Source organism: Ixodes scapularis, unplaced genomic scaffold (genome assembly GCF_016920785.2).
Source record: "Ixodes scapularis isolate PalLabHiFi unplaced genomic scaffold, ASM1692078v2 PGA_scaffold10__122_contigs__length_95168666, whole genome shotgun sequence".
NCBI classification, from domain to species: Eukaryota; Metazoa; Arthropoda; class Arachnida; order Ixodida; family Ixodidae; genus Ixodes; species Ixodes scapularis.
The window spans coordinates 41,883,066-41,897,615 of NW_024609836.1; the positions used below are offsets into that span (position 1 = coordinate 41,883,066).

Genomic DNA, 14,550 nt, shown 5'->3' on the forward strand with positions numbered 1-14,550 from the left:
TTTTCTATATAATATTAAAATGATGTAGTTAGCCCACAACAGGCAGAATTACTTCCTAAGGGCGTCACAAAATTAGACACTAGATCCTCCCTGGGTCGACCAATTTGAGCGTGTTGGCAATGTTAGATGTTCCTAATGTAATAGCTAGGATTGTTCCCCGTGGGTGTCGACAAAATAAACCCGATTATGCAGTTACTATTTTTGAACAAGTTTAAATTTGAGAACCCAGTTCACCTTGCTTACTAGCTAATTTTTTATTTTGATACATTAGTGGAGACTGGGAAAACTAGAAACATCAACCGTGGACAGAAAGAGGCATCTCTCATACACGGTTAATATTTTTAGTTTTTTCGCCCCAGCCTCGGGCAATTCATCCAAATTGTTAACATGCACACCGGCTCGCCTGCGCTCTCACAGTAATTTCTATCAATTTTGCTCCCTGGTGCTTACAAGAGAAGGCGAGTAAGCAACGAAAGACATGAGGGCCAATGAGGTAGATATTCATAGCCCGTATTGAGCACTGACTTGAGCGCATAGTTGAAAAGATATTTACACTGACGGCCGTACTCTAGTTTTTTTTTATATTATTAAAATTATGCAGTTAACCTACAACAGGCATAATTACTTTCCAAGTAACTCTAAAACATCAAACCCGGACATTCCTCGGTCAACCAATAAGAGTGTGTTGGCAATGTTCGATGTATAAATTGAGAGCCACACCAGTGGCATCAAAGGGTAGTTACCATGAGTTTGCAACTCTGCTTCAATTACCCCTTGCAGAGGACGTACCCGGCCTCGATGCCGCAGAGCCGCCGCCGCGGTCCCCGAGCGGGCGGCAGGGCGTGCGCCAAAGCGTTGGCCAGCGTGCTCGCCTCGCTCTCTGCGGGCCTGCTGCTCCTGCTCCTCGGCGGACAGGCGCCTCTCAAGCCCCGAGACGACAACAACTTGTGGACGGGCCCTCCGCGATGGGTCGTGCTCCAGGACAACGTGACCGTGCACAGGGGCTCGGCCTACAACCCCCACAACTTTTCCTACCTCCTGGACAATGCCGAGCTGTGCGACCCCGCGGCGCCTCCCAAACTCGTCGTCCTCGTGGCTTCCGACTCCAGGACAGGGGCCGAGCGGAGGCAGGCCATCCGGGACACCTGGGGCCAGCGTATCCTACAGGAAGCCCTGAGCTTTCGCATCGTGTTCCTCCTGGCCAACCCCGGCAACCAGACGTCGGCTTCGTCGCTGCTGGCGGAGAGCTACGCCTATGGCGACTTGGTCCAGGAGGACTTTCCAGAGTCCTTCGAGCACCTGGCGCTCAAATCAGTGATGGGTCTCAAGTGGGTCGTGACCCGGTGCCCTGGAGCCGACTTCGCGCTAAAGACGGACGACGACATCTTGGTGCACGTGCCTAACCTCTTGGCCGCCCTGGAAGAAGCGTCGCCCCTGGGGGACGCCATCTTGTGCCGCTCCAATCCCGTCCGACGGATCCTACGCCGGGACGAAGGTCCCCTGCCTCTGCGTCATCTCAAGTACTGCGTAGGCCGCGACGTGCTCCCTGGCGAGCTGTTCCCGCACTACTGCGGCGGCTTCGCGTACGCCTTCACCCTGAGCGCCGCTCGAAGACTCTACGAGGCGACCCTGGCGACGCCTGTGTTCTTCATCGAGGACGCCTACGTGACGGGCTTCTGCAGGCTCAAGGCCGGGCTACGGACACTGGGGCACCCCGGGATCTCTCTGATCCCCCGAGTGAGCCCCGTCAGGGCCAGCTGTGCCTTCGGTCGGGAGGGCAGGATCACCTCGCACGAGCTGGGTCCGTCGGACATGCAGGCGCTCTGGAAGGAGATCAACACCCAGGGCTTCTTCTGCCCGAGGGTCGTGGGGGTCATTGCTCCGGCCGCGAAACCACGCCGATACTGATCACACGGACTAACAGCTGGAAGCCTGTGCTTTATTCGTGTTGGTGAGAGGGAAAGGACCCGTACTCGATCGCAGCGTGACGGGTTGGATGCTTCGAGGGCTGCCGCACGCCCAACAGTGATGTGTCTTGTGGTCACTTGAGACTGCGATCCATGCGAGCTCCAGCTAGCCGAAGAGACCAAACGCCAGGGGTACGGGCCCAACGACCCTCCAAATACTTCCGTGCGTAACCTGGTTGAACTTCAGGTGAAATTAGGACTTTGCAGGTTGCACTAAAATCAAGCAAGAAGTGCTACAACCAGCGGAGCTGTCCTGCATCAAGAGCGCTTGCTAATTCGACTTAATCTATTTCCCAAGAAAAGATGCACCGCTGCAGTGGCCAGCCGCTGTTGTACCTCATTCCAGTTGGTATCTGCCCTCTTGTGTCAAACAGGTACTATCGCGGACAATATAAGCTGAAACCGTCTTTGGTGCTTATTTGGTGTACCTACCAGTATCTCAGAGCTCTGTGGTTCAAACTGGGAATAGAATCCGAAGCTGAGATTCCACACTTCGGACTGCTTTACAAATTGATACCTTATAGAGCTTGCGGGGATCGCAGACGCATAAAAATGCCAGGTCGAGTGTTTCAGCTCATATTGACCGCGGGTGTACATTCCGTGCCTCGAAAAGTGTTTACTTTTGAAGCACACGAAACAGAGCCTGTTGTTAGCATTACCGAAGTAATTCTTTGACCAACAGACAGAGAAGCATTCAAAATGGCACGTTTCGAATTCCGAGTAGCCAATTATTTTGTGCAACATTTGTTTTAGTAGGGTTTTTAAGTAAAAAAAATACTCTAGCTAAAGGGACACTGACATTTCAAAAATAACATATTCTTGTCGAAACACTTACTACCCTTTACTAGAACCGCTGTATCAGCTACGCCTGTCAACAATCCAATATCCATTCTTTTTTTCCAGTGTCGTTATTTTGATGATAAATGGGCGCAATTGGCGATAGTTTCCATTCCAAAATGTGACTTCCTGAGCTTGAGATACCGTCGGGGAGCTCGGGTGGTATCGCTTTGCTCTGTAGCAGACAATTTTAACAATCTAGAAAATGGAAACGCGTTTTCTGCGATTTTAGACAAAACTTTAAAAAAGACAACTGGCAACAATACAGCTAGGTAAAGAGATGGCCGAGCTGTCGTTACTGTCAAACGTAGCTTGCTTGGTGGCCCTACCCCCAACGTTTCTTGTCGAATAGTCACGTGCTGAGGAAAACAAACAGTGAAACCGAAACCAGAGAAATGTGACGTCATATTGATGACGCCATATTGAACTGGAGTCGCGGGGAGCCATTTGCCGCGACTACGCGTTCAAACTTTTTTTTTTTAAATCAACATGTCTCTTTTATCGCCATAAAAGTTACGTTTTATTATTCTAGTTACTATTAATTTTAATATATGTCACAGACGACCTACAACTTCAAAAATATTTGGCCACTCTGTCGTCATGCACGTGACAATGAAAAATAGAGTGTTAGTAGACGTGAACACCCGTGGCGTGACTGGCGGCTTTCAGCAGAAAACAAAAACAAATTTTCTGCCAAAAATATTTTTTTTGCTAGTTCGACCTTCGCATAATGTGTTTCAGTAAACATTTTGGCAAAGAAAAACAACTGCTCAGTGTCCCTTTACAATTTTTTTTTATTTACACAAATATTTGTTTTATTTATCAGCAGGCACTGCAAAAATTGAGTGGCATTCGCGTTTGGGTGCGCTGAAAATGCGAGCACTGCAAGCTTAATCGAATATGTATTTTAGTTGCTGGTTGTACCCTGTGAGATTTCAAAGCTTAAAGGAACACTGACACCCCCCAAAATTTTTTTTTCGCCAGACGATTCATTATAGTATCAGAAGACTACCCAATTAATATTTTGCTACAGCGTCACATACATTTTTAATAGCGTAAAAAAAAAAACGCAACTGTTTGAAACCGAAACCGGACTGGGGAGGTAGAAGAAATATAGAGGAAGAGAGAGGTGGCGGAAGTCACGTGACTGTGATACTTTCTTCCCCCAAACAACGTATTTGCAGCTTCTTAGGAGCCAGAAACAATGGGTATCACTTTCTTTTTCTATTCTTAATATTGTGTGTGTGTCTTCAATGACCTACGACTTTGATTATATTTGGAAGTTATGTCTAAACCTTAAAAAACGGCCCGTGACCACGGAGATGAGAGTGAGCGCGACTCAAACCGGCCAGTTCTTGATAGGCGGTTTTCGGGTGGAAAGAAATCGAATTTCGTGCCATAAGTTCTATTCTGGGTAGTTGGGCTCTCATATGTCGCGTACAACTAAAAACCGAGGCGAACATAAATGCCCTGTCAGTGTCCCTTTATCTACGTTTCAGTGAAGAATACGAACTAAATATTTTAAACTTTGATAGCTGCATTCAGACGTGCTCCAGTTGGAGGTGGTGCTACATGTCAATGAAGGGCACGGTGGAATAAGAGAGACGCGTCTGAATGGCATTGCCTCGCCATGGCATAAGTCTGTCGAATGCTCACTGTCGCTTCAGGCAAACGCCGTGAGATGACCAACATGTCTAGATACTCCAGGAATCGTCCTTATTCGCGCGCACATTTTTCAAGGCAACAAGGCGCACCACCGTGCCTGCTTGGCGGCCCCTAACCCGACAGTGCCCATGCCGGGAGAAGCTCGAAGCCCGAGCAGCTCAAAGCCGGAGCAGACCTCTCTTTACCTGGCCTTTTTCAGACACCTATTTTCTTTTTCTACCGTGTTGAAGGACGAGCGTCGTGTCGGCAGCAAGTTTGCACAACCGCATTGTCCTCTATTCCAATTTTACTTTAATTTGAGACTCATTTCGCTTATTTAGTTTTGTAAGAATGCTTGATTACACGAAAATTATGTTCAAACGACAGCGGCCGTCACGACATGTTCTAAAAGCGACATGTGGCGCCACCTCTTAAGGCACATGTAACGCTCCGTAGGGGGCGAGCGCCCTGTTACAAGAATTGGGGTGCAACTGAATACTAAAATTTGTAGTAATTTAGATTATTTTTATTATTATTATTGAGACAGCATCATCTTGAGATTTCGCAAGCGAAAACCACCAGTTTTGTCCCGCTCATGACTGTTCAACTGGTTCATCACCACTGCCCGAAAATGATAGAGTAAAGCTGAATTATTTCCAGAAGCAAATCAAAACTGTGGGTCCAAAATTAACTTCACCAGATCTTTCATATTTTCAAGTGATTATATATTCTGTGAAAGTCTGAGTATTTTGTAGCTGTCTTATACCTCGCAGCTGTCTTGTACCTTGCAGCTTGTTCGTGGCAGAGTTGATGTGCTCGAACACACATGAAACAACCTCAATCGAATAATATCTAAGGTATTCAACAAGTCTCAAAACAGGTTTCTTTTGTTTGTTTCATGCAAGCTAGCTCGAGCAAGCCAGCACAGCCACCTGCTGGTGTAGCAGCAGGAGTTAGCGCTAGTCGCGAAACCCAATGTTGACCAACAACAAGGCAGTTGTCTAGCGACATATTTGCTCATTTCCCGGAAAGATGGGGAATCCAGCTCACAAGTCTCTAACCCAGTCTTGGCAACTCAATACATCCACTACCCATCGGGTGGCAAAACCATTGCCATCATCCCAATGCACATTCATGCAGCGCCACTGTGCCAATTACCCCAAGTGATCTCTGCCACGAGTCTCTCTGTGTAAGTCTGGCACTGTACCAATTAAAGGGCATTACCGCTGTTCATTGACAAACCATTATACTTAGTCGTTATCCTTCTGCTCTTGTCGGGTAACCTCGCACCAACACGACGCGATATTTGTATTTTGGTGGGTCGCAGGAGAGAGATTGGGAAGCACTGACGTAATTGTTTCTATCCTCTCCGGTGCGTGAAGGGAAAACCTATCCTAACCAATATTACTATACAAAACGGAAGTGAATGGCATGTGGACTGTATGCGGCTATTCTTGAGTATGGCGCAGGAAAAACATATACTTATAAGCCCAGGATCGAGGTGTCTCCACGGCGAAGTGCGAAACTGGCAATTTCAAGATAACGGGAACCAAAAGAGTCAAACTCTGTGCTGTTATGTAAAGAAAAAAAAATGAACTCACGGATACGAACTCAGCCTGTTGTGTATAGTTTCGAGACAAGTATGGAACGCTTGCGTTCGAGGTACGTCATATTATTGAAACGTTTACTATTATTCCAGGTAATTCGTATACTGATTACGGAATTTTTGGGGGGAGGGGGGAGGGATTTTTTGGCTTTCTTTTTCCGTAATGCCGAGTGTTTGATACTCTAGGCCACCGTAAGGAAGACAGCACGATATTTCTGGCATATGGTACGTGCTCCATGTGCTCCAGATGTCCCTTCAGTGTTTGTTCCACCATACAAGGCTCAGAAGAATGACACGTGAAATCCCCACAATGGGCGTGATATAACAGCACTGGCACCCTACATTCTTCGGACTTAATTGCCAAAGAACCGTCGTAAAATCATATTCATATTATCGAGAGTCGATCCGTAACTTCCCTCAGGTATGTATCTCTATAAAGCCGCGGTCCAACTGCTAATAAACTAAAAATGAACGTTCAATGAGGCGAAATTGCGTCTAGAAACTAAAAGCGAAATGCGGCAGCATCTTGCGTCGGCGACGTATAGCGCGACTGACCCGAAGCAGTTACCGACGGTTTTATATACGTTGTGCGTACTGGAATGGTTTGAACCGGAACACACGACGACAGCCGAAAAGAGAGGGCTCAAACTTTTTAGGGGAGTAAGGATCGGTCGAAGAAAGAGGCTTGAGCCCCGGTCCCTCACGTAGGAGCCGCGATGCGCTGCCAACCTCGAGGCACACACGCGGCAATACCTCATAAGACAGTCTAGAGACACTGTCTGAGCTGCGTTTGTTTTCCTTGTATGACGGTCACACTGGATATACAAAACCCGACTTCCGACATGTTCGAAGACTATACATATGTATAAGAAATGCTTGGAACATGTTTGAGGCGTGTGCGCAGATAATTCTGTCGTCATGTCTGCACTGTGTCTTTTGTATGATGTATACGACCAGTGTGATTACGGCTTAATGGAAGCTTCATTTTAGTAACTGCCGTCACCGTCGACCATTATCGGTGGGATTTATGGAACGCGCGGAGTCGTTAGCATAAATAGGGACTTTTAGCAAACCGCTGCCGCGTTTCGAGTACCGCACTACCGGAACCTAAAGCTACATGCTCGTAGGAACAATCAACAATAGGTGGCCATGCATACAGCGTGGTCATACTCTCCGGGTAGTCAAGGGGCATAGAGTGGATCAGGCACTGAGGGACAGGCGACTGACTGATCTAGAGACAAAGAGTACATATAGCTTTCACTGCTCATCAACTTAGCAGTGAATCAAGTACGGACATTTAATACCGATCTCACTAACATCTGCTATGTGTACGATGCTATGTATACTTTGTGGGCCAATTGGAACAAATGTATAAAACAAGAATCGTAAAAATTTGTTTCGGGCGGTATGGTACTGTAATTTGTCATTTCGTTTCGAGAAGTATTTTCTAAAATGCTTGGCTCAATCGAAAGTTATAATTAAATACGATCGATTGTCTGAAGGACACAAATGGAGTTCAGCCTTTTCCATACAACCGAGAAAGAACTTTCTCGGGTGTGAACAAAAAGAGGAATAAAGGCGACGCAGTGATCATCTTCCTTCCTTCTCATCTTTGGTTGAAACAACCGTCCAAACAACGCAAAGACGTGAGACAAAAACAACAACAAAAAAAAAATCATTTGTGTATTTACAAATATTACTGTCTTTGTCTGTCGATTTTTTAATGTTTTTTCTTTTAAATATTGTTACAAAAACAACCCAACACCATCACATATCAAGTCAACCATACGCGCAACACAAAATGGGAAAACAAGATGTCAGGGGATGCAAAACCGCACTTACAGCGCACGATGCCGAACAGCCGGGCGATCTCCTTCGAGACGTTCTCCCGTTTCGGGTTGTCTTTGTCGTCGCGCCGGAGCTTCCCGTACAACCAAGGGTTATTCTGGACGTGCTCGAGCAACTGAAAGCACTTGCTTTGGACATCAAAGACGGCAGCGTCTGCGGCCTTCTGCGCAGCTTCTTCTTGCCTCTGCGCGTCCGCAGCAGCCTTCTTTTCGGTCACCTTCCTCGCGTCGGAAACAGGGAGAAGTTCATAGATGCAGCAATACGGGCCATACTCGCGGGGCAACTGCGAAGATAATCTGCTTCGGCTGCGACGCTGCGCTGGCTGCGCTAGGATGGTGAAGATACGCGGAGCATGCCCTCCACCGATTGGCCGGGAGACAGGAGCGCCCCACTATGTCACAGCGCGCTTCCGTGCGCGTTCAGAAAGAACTTGAAATCATCCAACTTTTTATGCGCGCCCGGAAGGAGCGAAGAACCGGCGCGACGTCACGAAATACGTCACATCCGGGGCGCGCACGACCTACAGCCGCAAAAAGAAGCGTTGGTTTGGATCGCGCTTAAAGTCACTGGATCTGAGAATATAGCGCCATTGCCTTCCCACTTGCTAGCCGGATACAAACAAATACATAGCAACATACAGACGACAAAACCTTTCAAGGTGATTTGCTCATCGCGGTCGGTTGCCATGGAGATCGACATTTTGGATTCTTCCAAAGCTTCGAAACTTCGAAAGGGTCGTTAAAACCAGTCGCACCAAGATCACTATGGAGCATCATCGTACTGAAAGCGTTCCTCGGCCAATATGAGCTTCTTTTGTATTGTGCATGCAATAAACTTTTCACTCATGTTTATTTCCCCAGATCTCTTACAATTATGTTGCTCTACTTGCGTGTTTCAAAACAGTAAACATATTTCTCAATGCCCCCAAGTACCGACGCCGCGTGTGATACTGTAAAATGTACATCTTTGTACCGCCGTCACACGTAACGTCAGTGTTTTGGAAGCATTGAATAATAAATTTACTGTTATGAAACACGCAAGAAGAGATATCTGGGGAAATAAGCATGAGTGATAGGTTTATTGAATGCACAGTGCCAAAGACACTCTATTGGCCGATGAACGTTTTCAATACGATGATGCTCCATAGCGATTTTGGTGCGACTGGTTTTAACGACCCTTTCGAAGCTTCGAAGCATTGAAAGGGTCCAATATGGCGATCACCATGGCAACCAACCGCGATGACACGTTTTCTACTCGTTCATCGTCATTTGCCGAAGACGTTCCTTAAAGGAGCGGTGCAACGATATTCAATTGGCATGTCTTTCACTTTACACCAGCTTACTGGCACTAGTGGGACTCAAGGATTATCGCACTCAACGCCACTGGCCAAGACACTCCTTTGTTACGGTGTAATTTCAAGGACAAAAGCGACCATTTTCATTCAATCTCTCTTTTGTAAAATTTGATGACGTAACGTGGGGATCGCCGTACACCCCAATGACGATATTTGAATGCGGTTTATAGATTGGACCCGAGCATTGCGTGAGCACTCGATTTGGGCTCGTGATAATTACTAACTCGAGAAGCATTCGGGTAGACGCCCGTGTCCAATCGCTGCAATGACGACAATAGCCGAGCCATAACAATGTCTGGAACTCAGCGCGTGTCCTGTGCTTTGCCAACCCCAGCGTGTGTGGCTATTATTAACATTGGCGGCATACAATCGGCTCCAGATCACGTGGCCGCTTGCTCTGGCTGCGAGTTGAGGGAGTGAACGCTGCTCGTTTTTCTTTATTTTTTTTTTCTGGGACTTCTATTGCGTAGGGTGAAAAACGAACGCGCATTTCATAGGTCATTAACGTCAGGGATCCGGTCTTAGCGGTATTTGCGCAAAGCACAAAAATTGTTGCATCGCCCCTTTAGGATCCTGTGTGAGCCGTGATACTTGCCGTTGAGAACACGTGAAAATTTTTACGAAAGCGCAGTGCCGAAGGGAAAAGGCACAACTCGTCAACAGCAAGTTTCGCCGGTCTCGCGGCGTGTTCAATGCTTCCTTGGCACACCGAAGTGCTGTGTCTCTGCGCCTTCGCACGCTTGGATACCGATCAAGAATCGACGCCGCGCCTAAGTACTGAATGTCTGTCGCGCGTAGATGTCTTTAGATCACACACACACACACACACTCACACACGCACACACACACACACACACACACACATACATATATATATATATATATATATATATATATATATATATATATATATATATATATATATATATATATATATATATATATATATATATATATATATATATATATCGGCCACGGAGTTCTGGATCGTCCAGCTGTTCCGGTGAGTTGCTCTCAATAAAAGGGGGAGGGGGGATCTGGTACGTACTTTTATGCACTATTAACCATGGTTATGTTCCAAATCTATACTAATGGATCACATGGGAGCACAAAGAGAGCAACGCTGCGGAGCAAGAAGGGTTTTCGAAGACGAGATCGCTATGGAGCATCATCGTACTGAAAGCGTTCCTCGGCCAATATGAGCGTCTTTGGCACTGTGCATGCAATAAACTTATCACTCATGCTTATTCCCCCAGATCCCTTACACTGAGCTATGTTGCTCTTCTTGCGTCTTTAAAGGCAGTAAAATTATGTTCCAATGGCCCTGGGTACAGATGTCGCGTGTGATACTGTACATCTTTGTACCGCCGTCACACGGAACGTCAGTGCTTGGAGGTATTGAAAAATAAATTTATTGTTATGAAACACGCAAGAAGAGCATTGTCATAGAGATCAGTAGTTTTTATCGCTCCGTACGTCTTCACCAGCTCGCATGTGTTTTTACCCTTTCTTTGAAGATATGATACTGGTGCTTTTTCGACTTCTGCTCAAAAGACTGTATATTAGGAACCGCCAAGTTTTAGCCCGATTACGTTGGTTCCCCAAACAAACACTTTGCACTGCGCTAGCATGGTGAGACTTACAAATATACGTGAAGGAAACAGAAAAAGCCGGGTATCACTTGCCCATGTCGTGCTCTGTACGTGGTTAAATACCATCTTCAATGCGTGTTTATCGGGCTCGGCAAGCATTTATCGATGAATAACCGTTATAGTCGGTTAGAAGACTAACCAAAATATTGTCATGGTTACTTAATTAATGAGTTTGTTTAGAAATTGCTACACCAATTAATACAATTTGCGAAAGGCGACGAGAATTGATCGATTCCCCGCTAAATTTAGCGGGAAAATTGACGTCACGTGACTTCAACACCAATTCAGTTTCCCCGCTAAATTTAGCGGGAAAAATTACGTCAGATGACTTAGTGTCGCGTCACCTATTAGCAAATTCAGTTTCTCTGCTAGATTTATCGAGAAAATGGTCGTCACGTGACTTCGCTAGCGATTCAATTCGCCGCTAAATTTAGCGGGAAATATTACGTCACGTGATCAAAACACAAAATTCAGTTTCCCCGCTGAATGACGTCACATGACTTGGTGTAACGTCCTCTATGAACAAATTTAGTTTCTCCGCTAGATTTAGCGGGGAAATTGACGTTACGTGACCTCAACAGCGATTTAATTCCCCACTAAATTTAGCTGGGGATTTAATTGCTGTTGAGTTGACGTGGCTTCAATTTTTCAGCTAAATTTAGCGGGAAAACTGTGGGACGAGGGGAGGGTATAGTGGAGGAGGAGAGGAGGGTACGCAGGAAGAGGATGGGAGGGTACGCAGGAGAGGAAAGGAGGCTGCAGCGGAGAAGGAAGAGAGGGTACAGAGGCGGGGGAGGGGCATACCCTCCCCTCCCTCTCCTCAAGAGGTGCGCTCTAATGTCGTGTTACAGAGATTTGTAAACGTCTCATTTTTTTTCAAATGTTATTTTAAAAAGAGTTGCGGAGACCATGGGTGGTACCCACCGGGGGAGGGGAGGTCGCTTGCCCCCCCCCCCTCCCCTCTTTCCAAAGTGTGTCTGTGTGTGTGTGTGGGGGGGGGGGGGGGGGCAAGGTTTGTTTTCCCCCAAAAAATACCAAGAACCGCCATTTTGTAACGTGGTTTAGGGTGGGGGGGGGGGGAGGGGGAGGGGCAGAGAAAAAGGCAAAGATCCATCTAGACTCCTAGAGCTTTGCACGGGCACGGGAACAACACGAAAGGCCGGACCCAGCCCGGCACGGCCTGCGGGCTGGGCAGAGTAGGGCACATGTTCTCGATGTTGCTCGGACTTGTAACAAATTTGTTCCCGGGCCGGGTAGGATGGCGCGTTTTTTAATACTTTAGAACAAGATACTAGCGCCTTTGTCGTTCAGCTTCCAAGGACATAGAAAAGAAAAATGCAAACTCACTGCATCGCCGCTAAAAGAAAAAGAGAGAGAGAGAGAAAATGTTTTAAATTTAAAAAGCAAAAAAAAAGCAAAAAAAAAACAAAGCCCACCCGACATTGCCCGAATAGGTCCCGGAATCTTCAAAAACACGGCTCTGCGTTAAAATAGAGGGTGCCGACACTAGAAAGGGCACAAAGGACTGTCGAGAAAGACGAAAAGAAAAAGCGTCTATAGTGGTAGCGCGGGGACATGGGCCACTCCATCAGTCTTTCAAGGTATTTTCTTCGTTTGTTTACACCCTCGCTTTTCTTTTTTTATTTATTTATTTTTTATTATTCTTTTTTTTTTTTTTTTTTTTTTGTAGCTGAACTCGGTGTTTACTCCGTTCCACCTTGCCTTGGACCGCAGAGGACTCGGCGTGTCATTTCAGCCAACCCAAGAAGCGAGTGTATCACGTGACTTCGTACCCCGCGCGTCACTGCTGCACGACGACTGTATGAACATCTTCGCAAACACGACATCATTTCCCTACCCAGCAAAAGTACGTTGAAACGCTACCTCAGAATCTGCAAAAGCGGGCATGGTTTCAATTGCGATGTGCTGAAATAGCTAAAGCAGAAGACGAGACACATCGGTACTTTAAAAGATGTGGTGGCCTTTTAGTGGATGAGATCGAACTTTCTTAGCGCCTCACTGTAACACCCTCTGGACACATTGAACGCTTTGTTGGCATGGGATCGTCTATGACTGAGGGACAGAATGTTGCCTGTGACCATTGCATGAGCATCATGTTCGTCCCATTTGCTGAAAAGTGGACTCAAATTATTGGTGCGTTTGCCACCAATGGAAATGCCAAGGCAGAGGAGCTTGCGAAAATTCCAATAGAGGCTTCAATCCTGGCTGAAGCAAGCGGACTTAATGTTGATTTCCTCACTTCAGACGGTGCTTCACGGAACCGTCGAATGTGAAAAACCTTGGGAATCGGCGTTAAGTTAGGGAAAGTTACTTGCCGGTTTGAGCATCCTGTTGACTTATCTCGGCATCAACATTTTTTGTCAGACTCCTCAAGTATCCATTGAACACTGCGGATGGAATGGTATGTGTTATAACCGTTTCGTAACAAAACAAGCACTTTGCAATTTTGCTGTTTTTGATCTCGCATTTCTGGCTATTCTGATGCGAAGTCATTTTATGAAAGCTATTTAGTATTTTCAAAAGCATCTATATGCTGGCGCTTAAACACGCATGTCATTACGTGAAAAAGGTAATCTGTATTCATTGTATTATGGCTAGTGTTTCAGGTCTCAATGCGGCCTTTAAGGGAAGCATTCAAGAAAGACTCAAGCAATGTCATTCTGAAAGCGATGCCCGGTCTTACATCTGTGCACCTTCAGCCAAATGGATTTGAAAAAAATGAAGGTGTCCTTCGCCTTCAAACTCTTGCGGAGACCGTGTCATCAGCTAGAGTCCTCGTGCAGCAGCTTCGATGCAACATTGACCTTCTTTAGGTAAGCAGAAACCTGCTAATCAGCTAGGTTGCTGCCCTTTGACCTAATAAACCAATCGAAAAAAATAATAATAAAAACACGTGTTAAGTACCTTTGGAGGACTACCTAAGAGAAAATCTGTATTTGTTAAGTTTTATTATCTGTTAAAATTCCTGTATAATATTGTTAATGCTCAGTGAGCGTAGCACAATCATTTCCTTTGTCTCTCGCAGAAATTTTAACTTGTGTCAACAATGGGAAATGCTAGCACACTATATGATTCTATTTGTATTCTTTCAGAACCATCGTCTGCCTGACCAAGATTAAGACTTCCCGCTTCACAGCAAAAGCTCTGCGTCCAGGGTCCAAGGAAGCGGAGTTCTTGAAGGAATCCCTTGATTTTTTGTCTTCTTGGAAGTCCCATGCAAAAAGAGGGGGGGGGGGGGGGGTATTTTTGAGCGATTTCACAGAAGATGGCCTTAGGGCCACAATATCCAGTACGTTAGCTCTCTTGGATTACCTCACAGCAAACGACTTCAGATACATCATGACATCTCGGTTCAGTCAGGATCCACTAGAAAATTTATTTGGGATTGTCAGGCAGTCATGTGGCTCCAACGATCATCCAACGCCGACACAATTCTTAATTATTGCCAACTGCTTGCCTTTTTTTTTATATTTTGGCAAGGGTAGCAAGCTCGGGCAATGCTTAAGTTAATGAAACAATCAGTTCTTTGCTCGATGCATTTGATGGCCCAAATGCAGGAGCCAAAGTTGCGCCGTAATTGACAAACACATTGAGGCGGGGAACTTAGAGTCCGCAGAGCGT

The 14,550-nt window shown here is 46.2% G+C and overlaps 1 protein-coding gene across 1 annotated transcript in view; it reads left to right on the plus strand.

Annotated features, from left to right (window-relative positions):
* Positions 1–3,045, plus strand: part of LOC8028511 (beta-1,3-galactosyltransferase 1) — a 44,152-nt gene extending 41,107 nt beyond the window's left edge. The window contains exon 2 of the mRNA XM_002399698.4: positions 781–3,045. Coding sequence (XP_002399741.3) covers positions 799–1,908 — 1,110 coding nt within the window. The 5' untranslated portion in view covers positions 781–798 and the 3' untranslated portion in view covers positions 1,909–3,045. The remainder of the gene's footprint in view (positions 1–780) is intronic.
* The last annotated feature ends 11,505 nt before the right edge of the window (positions 3,046–14,550 follow it).